This window comes from Eleutherodactylus coqui, chromosome 4 (assembly GCF_035609145.1).
Source record: "Eleutherodactylus coqui strain aEleCoq1 chromosome 4, aEleCoq1.hap1, whole genome shotgun sequence".
Taxonomy (NCBI): domain Eukaryota; kingdom Metazoa; phylum Chordata; class Amphibia; order Anura; family Eleutherodactylidae; genus Eleutherodactylus; species Eleutherodactylus coqui.
The window spans coordinates 173,179,418-173,196,590 of NC_089840.1; the positions used below are offsets into that span (position 1 = coordinate 173,179,418).

The window sequence follows — 17,173 nt, forward strand, 5'->3', positions numbered from 1 at the left end:
AGAGACCTTATGGGCCCCCTAAGGCTGGTGCAACTGCATCCCCTATAGTTACGCCCATGCCCTAAATCATTACATATGAAATGTCCAGACTGACTGATTCATCAAAACAGAACCGAAACTACTGAACCTAGAAACATGAAATATGGACAATAGCTTATTTGTATAACTTAGAGATCCACTAAGAAATGATTTTTTGAAACTCAACCCCTAAGGGCTGAAAATGAGAAAACAATATCCAATGCACCTATGATTTCGCAGGAAAAGCTGCATGTATACACAGGAGTGGAAATCTGCAGCAGCAGATTTAGCAGCTTCTTTAGCTGCGGAATGCGGAAATATTCTGTCCGGGTGAAAGATCCCTCCTAGGTGCCTTGTGGGATATTTCTACAAGACAAACCCAAAGCTGCAGAAAATTCTGCATGAAAATCTGCATTTATAGATGGGGGCTGTAGAGCAGAAATTCGCAGCAGATTAAGCTGCATCTTGGGCGCGTCTCGCAGAAATATTCCACACACATGAAAGGTCCCTAAGAGAGAGGTACAGTCTGGACAAAGGAGAAGCAGTGGAACAATCCTCCACCTCCTGCCTGCATCATGTCAGCGGGCCAACTCTACAGCTTTGCAGCCGCGGCCCCGCTCACCCCAACAAGGTCATTCTTTTGCTTGTACTCACTTCCCTCATTCGGGGTCCTCGTAGATTCAGCTCCCGGGTCAAGTGGGCAGTTTCCACCGCTCACTGTCAATCAGATGCTCATCCATTGATAGTCTGGTGGAGACCCCCTACTTGACACATTCACAGCACCAGGAGCTGATTTTACAAATAAGAAGAGACCATATGAGGGAATTGGGAGGGGCAGGGGGGGAGAGATGGGGTAATAAAAGCAAGACATTGTTGGAGTCAGGGGTCTGTGGCTCCAGGACTCTACAGCAGCCGGCCCCCTGACATGAGGGCATGACAAGTCTACTTTAACCTTTAATGTCTTAACCCTTTCCAATCCAATTTCCCTGTCCCCCGCACACTTCCCAGTTCTTATTTATTTTCGGTGGGAAAGAGTGTTGTGGATTCCTCACAGAAACACATACAAATGCCGATGATGATTTTACTAGCAATTTTTTGAAAATTAAAAGTTCTGTGTCTTTCTGATCCTATGTAATAATCCTGTAAATGTATGCATATTTATATAGTAAGACCATTAATTTCTAATCTCTCTAATGATATACAGGGACATCCTATAACTGTATTCACTGTTTACAGCATGTCTAACACTATGCAGAAGAGAGCTCTGATGTCGGAGCTCTGCACTGCATAGCATTTGAATCATTTGTCAGACCTCGGCCGACATGGAACCTATGCAGGGAAATCTCAATGTAGGACAAGGTCTGACACTGGATTAGAAAGGGTTGAGATATAAGGTTCTTAGGCCATTAGTAAAGCACTTGTAATGTACAACAACCCAAGTGATGATCAGACATACAGTACTAGTACAAAGTGATAGTGCCCCCAAAAAGTAATAATTCCCCCATAGTGCCCAACACAACAAATGCAAACTTTTTGACCCACAGTAATAGTGCTCTCCCTTTTAACCCCCACAGAGTAATAATTCCCACTATGTGCCCCCACATTCTAACAGGACCCCCTCTCATCCCTACATTCTATTATGACCCCCTCTGCACTCCCAGAATTCCATAAGAAATTCTCTGCATCCACCCCGAAATGCCAGCAAGTACCGAGTTCAATTTCTCAATGCCTCTAGCTGCAAGCTGACAGATTGCACAGCGTACCAGCGTGTATATCGCAATTGGTCAGTCTATGGTTCTTCGCGTCCTGTATGAGCGCTGGAGAACCAGGAGACTAGCTGGGCTGCACAATGCACAAAGTGCGAAATCTGTCAGGGGGCATAAGAAGGAACTAAAGTTTATCCAGTGTCTGCCAGAGTTTTGGGGTTAGGTAGTCCAGCAACAGCAGCCTGCATGACATTGTGGTTGGGGGACCTTTGCCTCCCCATCTTAAGGGCCCAGTGGCAGCTGTAACTCCTATAGCTATGTCACTATAAAGAAGCCCAAAAGTTCATTACTACTGTGTCAACTTGGGTGATGTCAGCTCAGTAGGATCACCATCTATCTGCTAAGACTGCATACACATAAAATAGACTCCCAGACTGTGGATTTTGGTTCCAATTGGTTGCACCAACTTTTATTGTCCTCATCATATAGACAGAGAAATGTCACAATAGATTAGATTCAATAAAATAAATGTTGCTTGTCTGAGCTCTCACTAGATGTACAGCGTCTCTCTAATGGGTGGAGCCTACTGCCCGCCACCTCAATGCACCACAGTGGTGGTCTTTACCATTTCAGGGTTCCCACAAGCCTTATCAGCATCTGTCACTTTCCCTCTTTAGGAGCCGTTCCTCAGATGTAATACTATTGTAGGACTGCTAATTCATTTGAGTAGTGAACCAGCCCCCATATTCAGGCAACACCTTTTCTCTGCTGACCGCTTTTCTACTCTTTGGCCCCAACAGGCTCCTGCAGCGGCCACTCTGGCCCATTAGTATAATAAGTTTTCATAAATGCCCGTGTTCAGCAGAGCAGAAACCTGGATAGGCAGCATGACATCCTACGTACGATATTCTCTGACCCCACAGACACTATACAGGCCAGCCATTTCTTCACAGGATAACGCCAGTGGTGGGTAAGGCTAAATATTTATCCTAAATGTTTTGTTTATACATTCCTGTACCTTTGTTTTGAGAAGCTGATCATGCATTGTGCCACTCCACTTGGGAGAAGTATGGATGAATGGACAATTCAGATGTTAATACTCTTGTTTATTTTTAACGAACCAATGGTGATAAATTATAATTATTACAAGTGAGGCGTGGTCTTTTCACTGACCTCGGAAGGATGGAAGGCTGAATCAACCTTGAGCCGGCAACCTGAACAATTCAGGGATTGAGCTAGCAACTTTCAGGTTGTGAGCGAGAGTTTAGGACTGCATGCTGCTGCTTTAACACTCTGCACCACACAAGGCCCATATAACCCACCAATTTGTACACCCAAAGACATACCTTTAGGCAATCTTGATTGCTGCACTAACACCAGTAAAGGATCAGCTTGCCAGAGTGGAGACCCCTGACTATTTAAAGGACTATATTCGATTAAGTATTCAAATTGATCAGAGACTCACAAAATGCAGAAAGGAGAAGCTGCAGGTTTTTAGAAACCACCTTGCCCTCCTTTTAGTCAATCAATATTTAACACCCAGTAATGGACTGAAAACATACCTGAACAAAAGCATCAAGAATACTTCACAAAATTAAAACATTACGGTTTTCTCACTCCCTTCAGAGTTTATAATACCCCCCCTTTTTTCCCCAAAACAACATTTGTTTCAATTAAAGATTTTCAGTAGCTTCCGTTATATTTGGTGTCTATAGAAAACCCCTATGAGGAATTTATTTCCCCCCCCTCCATGTATTTCCATCCAGAGACTCCGCATCTTTAACTCCCTACACATATAATCACCCCATAATGTGGGCTTTAAACAGGATTTTACAGAGACAAGCCCTTCCCCCTTTTTATGATTCCTCTCTGAGCAGACTGTAACCCTGTAAGTTCACCACCCAGTCACAACTTTCACCCAACCAGGTCTCAGTTACTCCCACTATGGCGTAGTTTTCCTCAGACATTACTTTCAGTTCGGTTATTTTTTATATTACGTGTATCCCTAACAACTGTTCTGCCAGTTTTAACCCCTCCCATCGGTCCACTCCCATTTCTATTACTTAGTTCCAGGTCACTGTCTATCCAGGTTGCCAATGGAGCTCAGTGTTGCGAGCTGTGCATTTAGATCCAGGATCTTGGCTTCCAGATGCACAACGTGCTCACATCACGTATAACGGTATGCACTCTCAACCGGCTGGTCAAGGACTACCTACATGGCACAATATGTACACTGGGCGGCATTGTTAATCATGGAGCACAATCTAAAAAAGAGGGACCGTACAGATGATAGAAACCGTAATTAAACACAGCCAAGGTTTAGTAATCCGCTACAACCCCTTTAAACACAAAACAGACAACATTTACATTTGGGAAATCACAGAAATCTTAGTTTATTGTGTAGAATCAAGGAGCATTGGACTTCTCAGAAAATTTTGTAACTTGGTTTCTGAAGTCTGGATGACAGACTGTTATTGGCTTTTTTTGCTCAATGACTTAGAAATAGAGAGAAAACATTTCAAGTAGGATCTCACAGATTAGGTCCCTGGAAGTGATAGAGGGTTAACAGTTTAAAGGGTCACTGCGGTAAAAAACACATTTATCCGTCCCTGACCCCCTCCCCAGATTGCCTTTCACACTCGGGAGGTCTTCTCTGTGTATTTTAGTCACTTTCCTGCAGTGCAGCCCCCTTATCAGACACCAGCTAGATGCTGCAAGGTTTTGGTTTCACATCTATCCCATAATGCATGAGCACAGCCATACCATACAATTTCTTTCTGCGGGGAAGCAGTTTTATTATAATTAGTTCCTACAGTTTACTAAATAAACAATAGCCCATAAGTAGACAGTCAGGAGGATGATCGGTGATCTCCTCCATTATACCTGTGTGACTGGAGCTGAGTGATATTCAACTGTGATAGGAATGACTGTGCGTCCTCCAGCATACCAATGCTGTGCAATAGAATCACACAGACTGAGAAACTGACTAGTAAACAAACATATAACCCCAAGTAGATCAGAGATTGTCAAAACTGAGATCACACGACCATCTGAGGAGGAAGCCCATTTATATATATGGAGAGGGAAGGGGGAGTGGGTGAGAAGGGAGAGGTGCATCATGAATGAATCAAAAATCACCAGAGTGGCCCTTTAATAACCCAAGAAGCACATTGGTCTTGGTTCACCGTTCACACTTTCCTCCCATTTATCTGCGTTTCTTTCCCGGCTTGTATGAGAGGAGGAGCGACAGTGAGGCGATTCCGAAAAGAAAGGTCTGTATAAACCACTGCAGTCGGGCCCCCAAATCCGTGATGCCTTTAGTGCTGGAAGAAAGCAAATAAGGAAGATTTATCATTGGTGAACAATAATGTAAAGGGAAAAGACGGATAGCTTGCATTTACAGACCGCTCTCCACCGTGCAGCGGCACTCGTCACGCCTTTGACCAAAATGAGCAGCCAACAAACACTTGACCTTTTTTTTTTTGGTAATTACTATAATGAAGTTTGATGAAAAAAAAAAAAAAAACACTGGGAGGAAAAAAACAAACAAACAAAAAATAGCCAAGCATGCTGGGACTTCCCAAAAACACAGAGAAGAACCAAAAACACTCTAGTAGTTGTAACTTCTTAGGGCTCACTCATCCGAGTGTCTGTCCACTGTGCAATACACAGTACTAATATCCCAGAGAGACATTGTGGCACTCACACGACACGCATGAAATACACATGGGGAAAAAAAACCCAAAATGGTACGTCCTAACTTGGCGCTGATTACATGCACATACACACCAAGCAATATTGCGCTCGCCCGTGTGAATGCCTCCTTACTGACATACAGGCAAAAAACGGAAGGACAAATACCATAACGCTATAGGACATAGTTACACCCAGTAAGTTCAGGGTATGTATGAAGCAGGTTTGCGGGTTGATCCCTGCTCTATACAAGGCGGATGCAGGCTGTTTTGTATTAGATGCTCTACAGTCAAAGGGCCTTAATGCGGTCTTTTTTTTTTTTACCAATGGGAACTTCTTACTGAATATTATTTTTTTTTTTAAATTGCGGAATATACTTCAATTTTATTTATAACTTAATGAATTTTACCTAAAATGTGCATTCAGGTTTAGTAGTATGAATTTTTACCGCTTGATTATGGACTTTTTTCTGCATAATGATGTATTATATGTATATATCTGTATATGGACTGCGGCTACATACATTCTATCCTAATTGAGGAGTACCTACTAACGTAGAATATCACGATAGAAGTTTTTCCATTGACACATTACCCCATTGAACGATTTTATGTAGATTTTCAATGACAAGCCATCATTGCTGCTTTTGGAACTCTAGATGAGGTCGGACATGACGGTGTAGTGACGTATAGCATTGGTGCACCATACCTCCCGTGACCTATGCTATGCTGGGAAGCATCGCTGCCTCTTGCGGCCAGGGTGCAACACGTGCCTCAGGGGATGGCCGACGTCAGATTTGGACGACGCAAATCCTCAGAAGGATGCCGCTTCACAATATAAGCAAGTGAGGAATTTCTTTGTAAGTAGGCTTGAAAAAGGGGTATGTTGTGAACCCCAAAACGCGTTGCCACTAATTGTATACCGGAGACACTTTTGGATTCTGATATTGAATAAAGAAATCAAGAAGAGAACACTGTGGTTACTGCATCTGTAAAAAAAAACCTGGAATGTGGAAAAAAAAATGGTGAAGTAAGGTTATTTCACCTTACTTCAGTATTACACTCTACCAACCACCGAGGCTGGATACCCCAGACCCCTGCTTTCCTGATCAGATTGAGATTTGACACCCGAGTGTGTATAAGGCTGAAGTGGATTCTTTTGGTGTCGAGTTCTGTCCATTGACGGACTCCATACCAGACAAATAAGTCCACTTTTACCTGAATATGCCCACCATGTAAAATTATATATATACCGTGTTTCCCCGAAAATAAGGCACCCCCTGAAAATAAGGCACCCCCTGAATTTTGCAGAAGTCCCAAATATAAGGCACCCCCCGATAGTAAGGCATAGTAAAGTGTGCAGGCAAGTCAAGAGGCCTGTCCCCTGCTGCCATCCCCGTTGTCTCCTACCACCAGATGTATAGGTAGTTCTGCGGACAGTCTGCTGTTATCCTGTCCCTGCTGTGCTGTACGAGTGTGCTGTTGTGAGCTCCCCTTGCTGTCTGGAAAAGTCCATACTGTACGTTCTGTTCCTGCTGTACATGTCTGCTGTGATGAGCTCCCCCTGGTGGCCGGAAGCTGCAATACCATCCCTGCTTACAAGTGGTACAGGAACTTCTGTCTGCAGACAGGTACGTTACTTTACAGCCCTTATTTTTTTATGGCTCTTTGTGTGAGTCAGGCAACCTATGTGTGATTCTTAAGGCTGGGTTCTCACAGAGCGTATTTCCAGCGGAAATCTCGCAGTTTGGGCACAGCGATAAACAGCGAGATTTCTGCCGGGAAAGCGCTGCTTCAGAACCCACGGCACTCAGCCGCTTGTTTTGAAGCGACCTGGCTGCACGCTTTTCCGTTTCTGTGGCCAGTAAATCTGCACCACAACACCGGCTTCTCCCAGCTTTGCCATGACAGATTTGCTGTCCCATGTGGACGAGATTTCTAAGAAATTTCGTCCACAAAGCTGGCCAATTGAGGGATTAGCAGCCACAGATGGATTTGCCGTGGCGAAATAAGACACCCCCTGAAAATAAGACGTAGCGCATATTTGGGAGCAAAAATTAATATAAGACGCGTCTTATTTTCGGGGAAACAGGGTATATATATTATATATTACACACACACACACACACACACACACACACACACACACGAGCACAGATGCCTCATGCTTTATAGAATAAAAAGTTATCCTTTTTGTGGCAGTATGTACGCCGTAGAAACAAGAAACAAAACTTTGGTTTTTTTTAAAGTTTTTCAGTATATTAACCCCTTAAGGACATGGCCCTTATGATTTTTAAAAACTACAATTTTTTTTTCAAAGATATTTAATTTTTTTAAATTATTCTCCATCACCATCTTCCGACTGCAATAACTTTATATTTCTGTCGATATAGCTTTGTGAATGCTCATTTTGAAGGACATCCTGTATTTTGTGTTGGTACCATTTTGGAATACATACTACTTTTTGATCTCGCTATTACATTTTTTTCTTGGTAACAGGGTGACAAAAAAAATGCACAATTCTGTCATTCTTTATTTGTTCCTGCCAACGGTCACCATGTGGAGCAAATAATGTGTTACTTTGATAGATTGGATTTCTATGGACACAACGATACCAAATATGTATTTTTCTTTTATTATAAATACAGCAAAAGTTTAAAAAAAAAAACAACCTCCTTTTAATTTTTTTTAAATAATTTGCAACATTTTTTAATTTTTTTTTTACTTTTTTTTAGTCCCCAGATGCTTTTAGAGCTCGTACGCTATGATGTAATGCCATAGTATTACATTATACCGCGATGGCTTGATAGGCATTATGCTATGACAGCCCTGGGGCCTTTCAGAAGGTCTCCCGGCTGCCATGACACCCTCATGGCTCCCTGCAATCTCATTCCAGGGGCCCAACGGGACCCCGTAAAAAAGGTTGAGGGATTTAAAGAGTTAATTGCTTTGATAAGCGTTGTGGCTTATCGGAACTGTTGCAGGTGGTTGCCGGCTGTAAGAAAATATTTCCACATTCTGCAGCTAAAAAACACAGAAAATTTTGCACCAAAATCTGCATGTATACACGGAATTGGAAATACACAGCAGCAGATTTAGCTGCAGAAATATTCCCTCCTATGTGCCTTGTGGGGTATTTCTGCAAGACACACCTAAAGATGCAGAAAATTCTGCACTACAATCTGCATGTATACAAGGGGGCTGTGGAGCAGAAATTGGCAGCAGCAGTCTAAGCTGCATCTTTGGCGTGTCTCGCAGAAATATTCCATAGGTATGAAAGGTCCCTAAGAGAGCAGTACAGGCTGCACAGGGGAGAAGCAATGGAACAATCCTCCAGTTCCTGTCTGCATCATGTCAGCGGGCCAGCTCTACAACTTTGCAGCCGCGGCCCCGCTCACCCCAACAAGGTCATTCTGTTGCTTTTACTCACTTTCGTTCCCCCATTCAGGGTGCTCGTAGATTCATCTACCGGATCAAGTGGGCAGTTCCCACCGCTCACTGTCAATCAGGTGCTCATCCATTGATCGCCTGGTGGGGACCGCCCACTTGACACATTCACAGCACCATGAGCTGTATCTACGACAGAGTAATAAAAGAAAGACCTTGCTGGAGTCAGGGGTCTGCAGCTCCATGGCAGCCGCCCCGCTGACATGAGGACATGACAAGTCTTCTTTAATCCTTAAAGGGGTTGTCTCGCGAAATCAAGTGGGGTTATACACTTCTGTATGGCCATATTAATGCACTTTGTAATGTACATCGTGCATTAAATATGAGCCATACAGAAGTTATTCACTTACCTGCTCCGTTGCTAGCGTCCTCGTCTCCATGGTTCCGTCTAAATTCGCTGGCGGCTTGCTTTTTTAGACGCGCTTGCGCAGTCCGGTCTTCTGCTCTCAGCACGAGCCGATTCAGCCTGCTAGCCGCTACAGCTCTTCTGCGCATGCGCAGACGAGCTGTCACTTCTCGGGAGCGCGCTGGAGCGGCCATTCTGTACCATCCTCTCTTAGAGGAAGGTGCAGAAACTTGAGCCGCCCAGCTGTCCCGAGAAGCCGCCCAGCTGTCCCGCCGTCCAGGTAAGTGATGGGCCGGGGGGGGGGGGGGGGGGGGAGGGTGGTTCGTCTGTTGTCAGGGGTCTAGCGCCGGTTACCTGCTGCCTGGCGGTGGGTGACTGTGTGCCGTGGTCGGTGGCTGCGGTGGGTCCGGTTGGCGGCTGCGGGGCGTCTGGTTGTCAGGGAGACACAGCTGGTAGCGTCTCGGGAGTGCGCACGTCGGGCTACAGCAAGCGACGGGAAAAGAGCCGGCGGCCATCTTGGGAAAATTTTTATAAGTTGCTGAAACGCTGGAACTGTAAGTACAAACCAGCTAGAAAAGTCATTTACAGGGGGGCTTAGTAATGTATGCTTAATTAGGGGGACTGGGCAAAAAAACAAAATTCACTGCTTCCTCGAGACAACCCCTTTAAAGTCTTTATATCCAAAGTTCTTCTTGGGTCATTAGTAAAGCGCATGAAGTGTACAGCAACCCAAGTGATGAACAGACGTATATTGTATTATTTGTACTGACCTGCAGAGTCGTAAACTATATAAAGCCTCCGCAAGGTGCAGCGCCCATGCTATCCAAAACCTGGAAGAAACACAAGTATGGCACAATATTAATCAATCAGTCAGCAAGTAAAAGGGACAAGTACTGGGTAAAGTCCACTAGACACAAGGAAACCGTGTGAACAGCAATGAGCCAACATACTGTAAAAACTGGCCCGTTATCGGCAGGGATACGAAACACAGCAAGGAGGGTGTAAGATTCTTTGCAGATGCCCAAGTATCCGTCCGTGGGCTTCAGACTGTACCGTGTGGAGCGGGATGAAGAGCGATCCCACTAACAACACTAAGGTAGAATTACAGAACTGCCTCCACACGCAGGAGTGTAAGCCATGTTTGTGCGCCTTCCCGGATTATACTACAACGTCCTGTTGTGGTTAGGTGACAGAACAGGGCAGAGTGTCCAAGTCTACAAAGGGTTAACCCTCATGTATTTTTAGGTGTAAGATTGTGCAGAGTATTAGGTGTGGAAATGCACCGAGGTGTGTCAGCCGTTTGTAAGAAGCCAGAGAACACGCCTGTTATTAACCAGGTGAAAGTCTAAAGTCAGGTCACCTCACAGGACGAAAATCAGAACAATCGTTCTACGGAGCGAATGCGAACAGTCAGAGTAAACACGGCTCGCTCTCTGGAAGGAGCAACCACTGAACAATCACTGTGTCGAGACTCGTTAGTGTTCTAATGACCGCAGTCCTGGATAGAGCCACCATTATTTATCTTGTACGGGACGAATCATCATTGGGACATTGTTGGTCATCAGTTATTAACCCCTTAGTGACGGCCCCATTGCCTTTTAAATCCTAGTTAAGTGGGCTTTAACCCTCAGGGATGTAAAAACATGCATCCTCTGAGGATTAAAGCCACGTGGGCTGTGGATGCGACAACCTGCAGCTGTCATGGGGAGGGGAGGGCGGGATATCAGCCCCCCGGTCATGCGATCAGCGTTATCCAATGGATAGCACAGATCGCATGAAACTAAATAAAAAGCAAAAAAAAAAAAAAGTTAGAGTTTCAGCTCCCCTCACGAATCGCATCCATGAGGGGTGCTGAAACTACTCACCCGTCCTCTGCGATGTCCCATAACGATCTGGTCCGAAAAGGACCTTCGGCAGTCTTCTGCGCATGCACGCCTAAGGAAAAATGGATAACCGCAATCACGGAAAGGTTCAAAAAAGTTTCACCTCCCCCCATGGATAGGATCTATGAGGAGGGGGTGGGGGAAATACTCACCCCCGTTCTCCATGATGGTTTGTGGCGATCTGGTAATTCCCAGGATCGAATGTCGTTCTCTGCGCATGCGTGCCAGACGTCATACACAGAAGGAAATTTAAAATCCCTCTGCTCACGGCCAGCATGTGTAGCTGGGAACAGAGAAATATCACTGCAGTTCCCGGTCACATGATTGCTGTTACCCAATGGATAACAGCGATCATTTAATAGTTTAAAAAAAACAACTAAGTTTCATCTCCCCACATGGATCATATCTGTGAGGGGAGATGAAATTACATACCTAAAGGCCCATATTTATATGTGGACCTTACCCCAACTTCTGCGTATGCGCCAGTCGTCAAAATGGTGGAAGCAAGCGCAGAAGACGGGGAGGGCCCAGAAAATGTAAAATCTCCTCACTCCTGGCTACTAAATGTAGCCAAGAGCCTGGAGCAGTGACCTAGGGTCGCGGTGAGCGGTCCCCGATCACGTAAAAGTTAAAAACAGTTGAAATTTAATGCTCCATTCAGTTTGGGCCCTGTTGTGCATACGGACATAATAGTAGGGCCACAATGGTTATGTTTGTGAACACAGGAAAAAAGGGGGTATCCATTTGTGGGTGTAAATCCTCATTTTCATGTGCATTATAGGAGGAAAAAAACTAAAATATCTTTAAAATGACATATTTGCAAAAATATGATTTTTTTTTCTCCTGTAAATTGCATTAACTCCTGAGAAAAAAACCTGTGGATTTAAAATCCTTATGACACCGCTCAGTGAATATATTAAGGGCTGTGGTTTTTAAAATGGGGTCATTCGTGGGGGTATCTATCATTCTGCTGACACCTATAAGTCTTTGCAATCTTGGCTTGGTGTAGGAAAACAAAGTTCCTCAAAATGTTGATAATCAATGTTAAATTTGCACGCCTCCTAAGTGGTTTAAAAGAACACATAATAATATAGTTTTTCAAATGTGCGCCAGAATAAAGTAAACAGATTTTTGTCTAAATTTGTCCAGTATGTTTGCATATATTTGAGATATTACAGTTAAAAATGTGAAAAAATAATTTTTCAAAAATTCTGGCCCTTTTAATAAATATGCACAAGTTCTATCGGTCTCTTTTTACCACCTAAATGGAGTACAATATGCAGTGAAAAAACAATGTCAGAATCACTGGGCTATGCAAAACCTTAACGGAGTTATTTTATCTTAAAGTGACATGTCAGATTTCCAGAATTTGGCTCCTTCCCTAGGGCGCAAAGAGGCTTGGTCACTAAGGGGTTAAGCAGCGTCTACAGCACAACATACAATAGTGTCAACAATTTTACAAAACTTTCGGAGTTAGAGGTGCTGGCTCGCCCTGCAAGCAAACATTCCTCAACAGGGAGCGCACTGCCTATGAATCTGGCGTAGGCCAAGAACGATGCAGGGCGGACTGGGCGCAGCTTCCCTCCATTATTCTAGGTAGAAATGAGGTGAAATGTGTCTAAACATATGGCAGGAATACCTGACACGTTCCATGCAGCACTAATGGCGGATGCCGGCTCAAAGAGACCCAAGTGGCCAACGGTGCAAGTCCGCAGGTCCATCTGGATATCGCTTTGGGGGATTCAGATGGAATTCTGGGAGTGAATCGGGATGAAGGTTGAACCCAGCGAGTCCCCCGAGGGGATGTCCAGCGGCCATGACACATCTGCATTTCAGAAGTGACCCATTACTGTCCATCTGAATCCGTGCAGTAGTTTATATGGCGCAGATTTCAAGTCTGCATGTGGAAGAAAAACTAAGCGATGTCATTGCCTACGGCCGGCCGTCGTGTAATGTACAGGGGGGCCGAGTGGTTACTTGCCTACAGCCGGCCGTCGTGTAACGTACAGGGGGGCCGAGTGGTTACTTGCCTACAGCCGGCCGTCGTGTAATGTACAGGGGGGCCGAGTGGTTACTTGCCTACAGCCGGCCGTCGTGTAATGTACAGGGGGTCCGAGTGGTTACTTGCCTACAGCCGGCCGTTGCGTAACGTACAGGGGGGCCTGGTGGGTACTTGTTTACGGACGGCCGTTGCGTAACGTACAGGGGGGCCTGGTGGGTACTTGCTTACGGACGGCCGTTGCGTAACGTACAGGGGGGGTCTGGTGGGTACTTGCTTACGGACGGCCGTTGCGTAACGTACAGGGGGGCCTGGTGGGTACTTGCTTACGGACGGCCGTTGCGTAACGTACAGGGGGGCCTGGTGGGTACTTGCTTACGGACGGCCGTTGCGTAACGTACAGGGGGGCCTGGTGGGTACTTGCTTACGATCAGCTGTTGCGTAACATACAGGGGGGCCGGGTGGGTACTTGCTTACCGCCGGCCGTTGCGTAACGTACAGGGGGGCCGGGTGGGTACTTGCTTACGGCCGGCCGTTACGTAACGTACAGGGGGGCTGGAGTGGGTACTAGCTTACGGCCGGCCGTTGCGTAACGTACAGGGGGGCTGGAGTGGGTACTAGCTTATGGCCGGCCGTTGCGTAACGTACAGGGGGGCCTGGTGGGTACTTGCTTACGATCGGCCGTTGCGTAACATACAGGGGGGCCGGGTGGGTACTTGCTTACCGCCGGCCGTTGCGTAACGTACAGGGGGGCCTGGTGGGTACTTGCTTACGATCGGCCGTTGCGTAACATACAGGGGGGCCGGGTGGGTACTTGCTTACGGCCGGCCGTTACGTAACGTACAGGGGGGCTGGAGTGGGTACTAGCTTACGGCCGGCCGTTGCGTAACGTACAGGGGGGCCGGGTGGGTACTTGCTTACAGCCGGCCGTTGCGTAACGTACAGGGGGGCCGGGTGGGTACTTGCTTACAGCCGGCCGTTGCGTAACGTACAGGGGGGCCGAAGTGGGTACTAGCTTACGGCCGGCCGTTGCGTAACATACAGGGGGGCCGGGTGGGTACTAGCTTACGGCCGGCTGTTGCATAACGTACAGGGGGGCCGGGTGGGTACTTGCCTACGACCCTTGTGTGACGTACAGGGGAAAGAGCTGCGTGTTAGAAAGCTCCCTAAAGTAAAACCTACCCGTGATACAAAGTGGTGTAGTGGTTCTTCACCAGGTAGTGGGCGAGCGATCCGAGGGGTCCCAGCTGCTCGTACGGGACATGTGCCGGCCAGAAGAGGATCCACTGCAGAGAGAAGAGCGGAGGAATTATGGCGGATGATTACAAGTCTGTCCGGAGGCGACGGGGTTAACGTGTCACCGCTTCTTACCCGAGAACTACTGCATGTAACCCCCTACTACCACAGGACAGGGACCCCCGGAGGTGCGGGGTTTATATGGAGCCAATCCACACCACACAAGGTTTGCAGCGTTTAGTGCGGTGTAACCGCTGTAAGATGCCTCGATTGGTCTTCACAGACGAGCGCTCCAACGCCACGATTTGCGAACGCTGTCTGACCTACATTACGGTGTATAAGAGCACCACCTCAGCAGATGTAACATGGGGTGCGTCAGAAACGCCACTTTACCAGGCGCCTTGGGACTCCACAGCCACCATCAATAAACGCCAATGAAGGCGCCTGTGACCTTCTTTTATAGCCCACCTGTCAAAATGTAGTATAATGTAGTACTGTGGTATTGCGGTACATCATACTGCGGGAGCCGTCAAGCCAGCGCAAGACCTCACATTGGTTTTATGTCATTCACCATATGGAATAAACAAAACCCAGAATTGCGCATTTTTTCAGTCACCCCAACTGCAAAAAATAAATTAAAAAAAACAAAACAAAAAAAACATAAGAAAATGTGATCAAGAAGTCCTACTGGTCCCGACAGAAACTAGAGGCTGTCGGGCCAAACCCGAGCGCCCCAACCGGGGGTAGGGGGGCGCCAGCCGAACCAACAAGCTGTCAGACAGCGACGCAAAAGAAGAAAATTTTGGATTTTTTGGTAATCTTGTAGATAGGAGACGTCTTCATGGCCAACAAATGGCTATTGTATCCGATCTACAAGACTGCTTGGATTCTCTCACTGAGAATCATCATACTTTGCTCCACTAACACCGGACCAAACCTTACTTTTCATTCATATATATAGATATATATATAGTTTTTTCCCCTTTTTAAGTAATGAAGAAAAACTGGAAAATGCAAACTAAGTGCCCGTCATTAAAGGGTTAATCAATTATTCTGCATCAAGGGGGCGCTGAGATCCCCGCCGCCCCGGAAATAAAGGATGGGGTTATACTACAGGCTTACCGTGAAGAAGCCCATGCTGAGGGTGATGACCGCCATCCACAGCACGCCCGCCCGCTGGAAGTACGAGGCGCTGCCCGCCATGATGAGAGTCCGAGTGACAATCTACTGCAGACGGCACCGAATGAGACCTACACACCGCAGCAGCCGCTCATTGGTCTCCTGGTTTATCTTTACAGCCAATAGAAATGAAGGTGTAGAGTGTTGAGCCAATCAAACTCTATCCCGCCCTCCTAGTGATAGCTGCAGGTTGTGCGGCTCCAAGGTGGCATATATTTATATTCCTCAACACTTCTGCTCGATTCAACCCAAACACCCAATCACTGTGAGATGCAGAAGGACCTGCGGTGACGTCACGCCCCATGTGACTAGCCGCCGCTCTACGGTTAACGGAAGTATTTCTGTTCTGACAGCAGAGGGGGAGGAGGTCTCCTGTGAGACTTAATAAAAAGGCTTCTACATCTACATTGCATACCGGAAGAGCATCACACTGAGGTGATCCATAGCTACAATGGTCTGTGTGGACACTTGAGTGCCCTTTCCTAGGGATACGATGTTCTGCAGGAGTTGGGTGCACTGGAGTGTAATATTCTACAGGAATTAGGTGCAATGTTCTGCATGCATTGGGGCCCCTGGGATATAATGTTCTGCAGGGTTTGGGTGCATTGGGATGTAATGTTCTGCAGGAGTGGGGTGCACTAGGGTGTAATGTTCTGCAGGAGTTGGGTGCAATGTCCTGCATAGATTGGGTGCATTGGGATGCAATGCTCTGCATGGGTTGGGTGCATTGGGATGCAATGTTCTGCAGGGGTTGGGAGCTTTGGGATGCAATGTTCTGCAGGGGTTGGGAGCTCTGGGATGCAATGTTCTGCAGGGGTTGGGAACTCTGGGATGCAATGTTCTGCAGGGGTTGATGGCCCTGGGATGCAATGTTCTGCAGGGGTTGGGGGCCCTGGGATGCAATGTTCTGCAGGGGTTGGGGGCCCTGGGATGCAATGTTCTGCAGGGGTTGGGGGCCCTGGGATGCAATGTTCTGCAGGGGTTGGGGGCCCTGGGATGCAATGTTCTGCAGGGGTTGGGGGCCCTGGGATGCAATGTTCTGCAGGGGTTGGGGGCCCTGGGATGCAATGTTCTGCAGGGGTTGGGGGCCCTGGGCTGCAATGTTCTGCAGGGGTTGGGGGCCCTGGGCTGCAATGTTCTGCAGGGGTTGGGGGTCCTGGGATGCAATGTTCTGCAGGGGTTGGGGGCCCTGGGCTGCAATGTTCTGCAGGGGTTGGGGGCCCTGGGCTGCAATGTTCTGCAGGGGTTGGGGGGCCCTGGGCTGCAATGTTCTGCAGGGGTTGGGGGGCCCTGGGCTGCAATGTTCTGCAGGGGTAGGGGGCCCTGGGCTGCAATGTTCTGCAGGGGTAGGGGGCCCTGGGCTGCAATGTTCTGCAGGGGTTGGGGGCCCTGGGCTGCAATGTTCTGCAGGGGTTGGGGGCCCTGGGCTGCAATGTTCTGCAGGGGTTGGGGGCCCTGGGCTGCAATGTTCTGCAGGGGTTGGGGGCCCTGGGATGCAATGTTCTGCAGGGGTTGGGGGCCCTGGGCTGCAATGTTCTGCAGGGGTCGGGGGCCCTGGGCTGCAATGTAACGCAGGGACTGGGTGCACTGGTATGCAATGTTCTGATTAGAGGGGGTTTATGGTGATAATCCACATTAGAAGCTGTCATGTTGCGATCCTAAGGCGG

The 17,173-nt window shown here is 47.2% G+C and overlaps 1 protein-coding gene across 1 annotated transcript; it reads right to left on the reverse strand.

Annotated features, from left to right (window-relative positions):
* Positions 1-4,086: 4,086 nt before the first annotated feature.
* TMEM254 (transmembrane protein 254) lies at positions 4,087-15,607 on the reverse strand. The gene is made up of 4 exons (XM_066600398.1): positions 15,450-15,607; positions 14,274-14,377; positions 9,980-10,039; positions 4,087-5,047 (listed from the first exon to the last, which is right to left on the reverse strand). Exons 1-4 carry the CDS (start codon positions 15,528-15,530, stop codon positions 4,930-4,932), a joined length of 363 nt encoding a protein of 120 aa, XP_066456495.1. The 5' UTR covers positions 15,531-15,607; the 3' UTR covers positions 4,087-4,929.
* Positions 15,608-17,173: the final 1,566 nt, after the last annotated feature.

Bases quoted from the DNA above. Each gene is read 5' to 3' on its own strand.
- TMEM254 (XM_066600398.1), bottom strand. From the start codon at position 15,530: ATGGCGGGCAGCGCCTCGTACTTCCAGCGGGCGGGCGTGCTGTGGATG. The intron at 10,040-14,273 runs GTAGGTTTTACT...TGTTTCTTCCAG, and splicing joins TACACCACTTTGTATCACGG to GTTTTGGATAGCATGGGCGC. The intron at 5,048-9,979 runs GTCAGTACAAAT...GCTTTCTTCCAG, and splicing joins TATAGTTTACGACTCTGCAG to CACTAAAGGCATCACGGATT.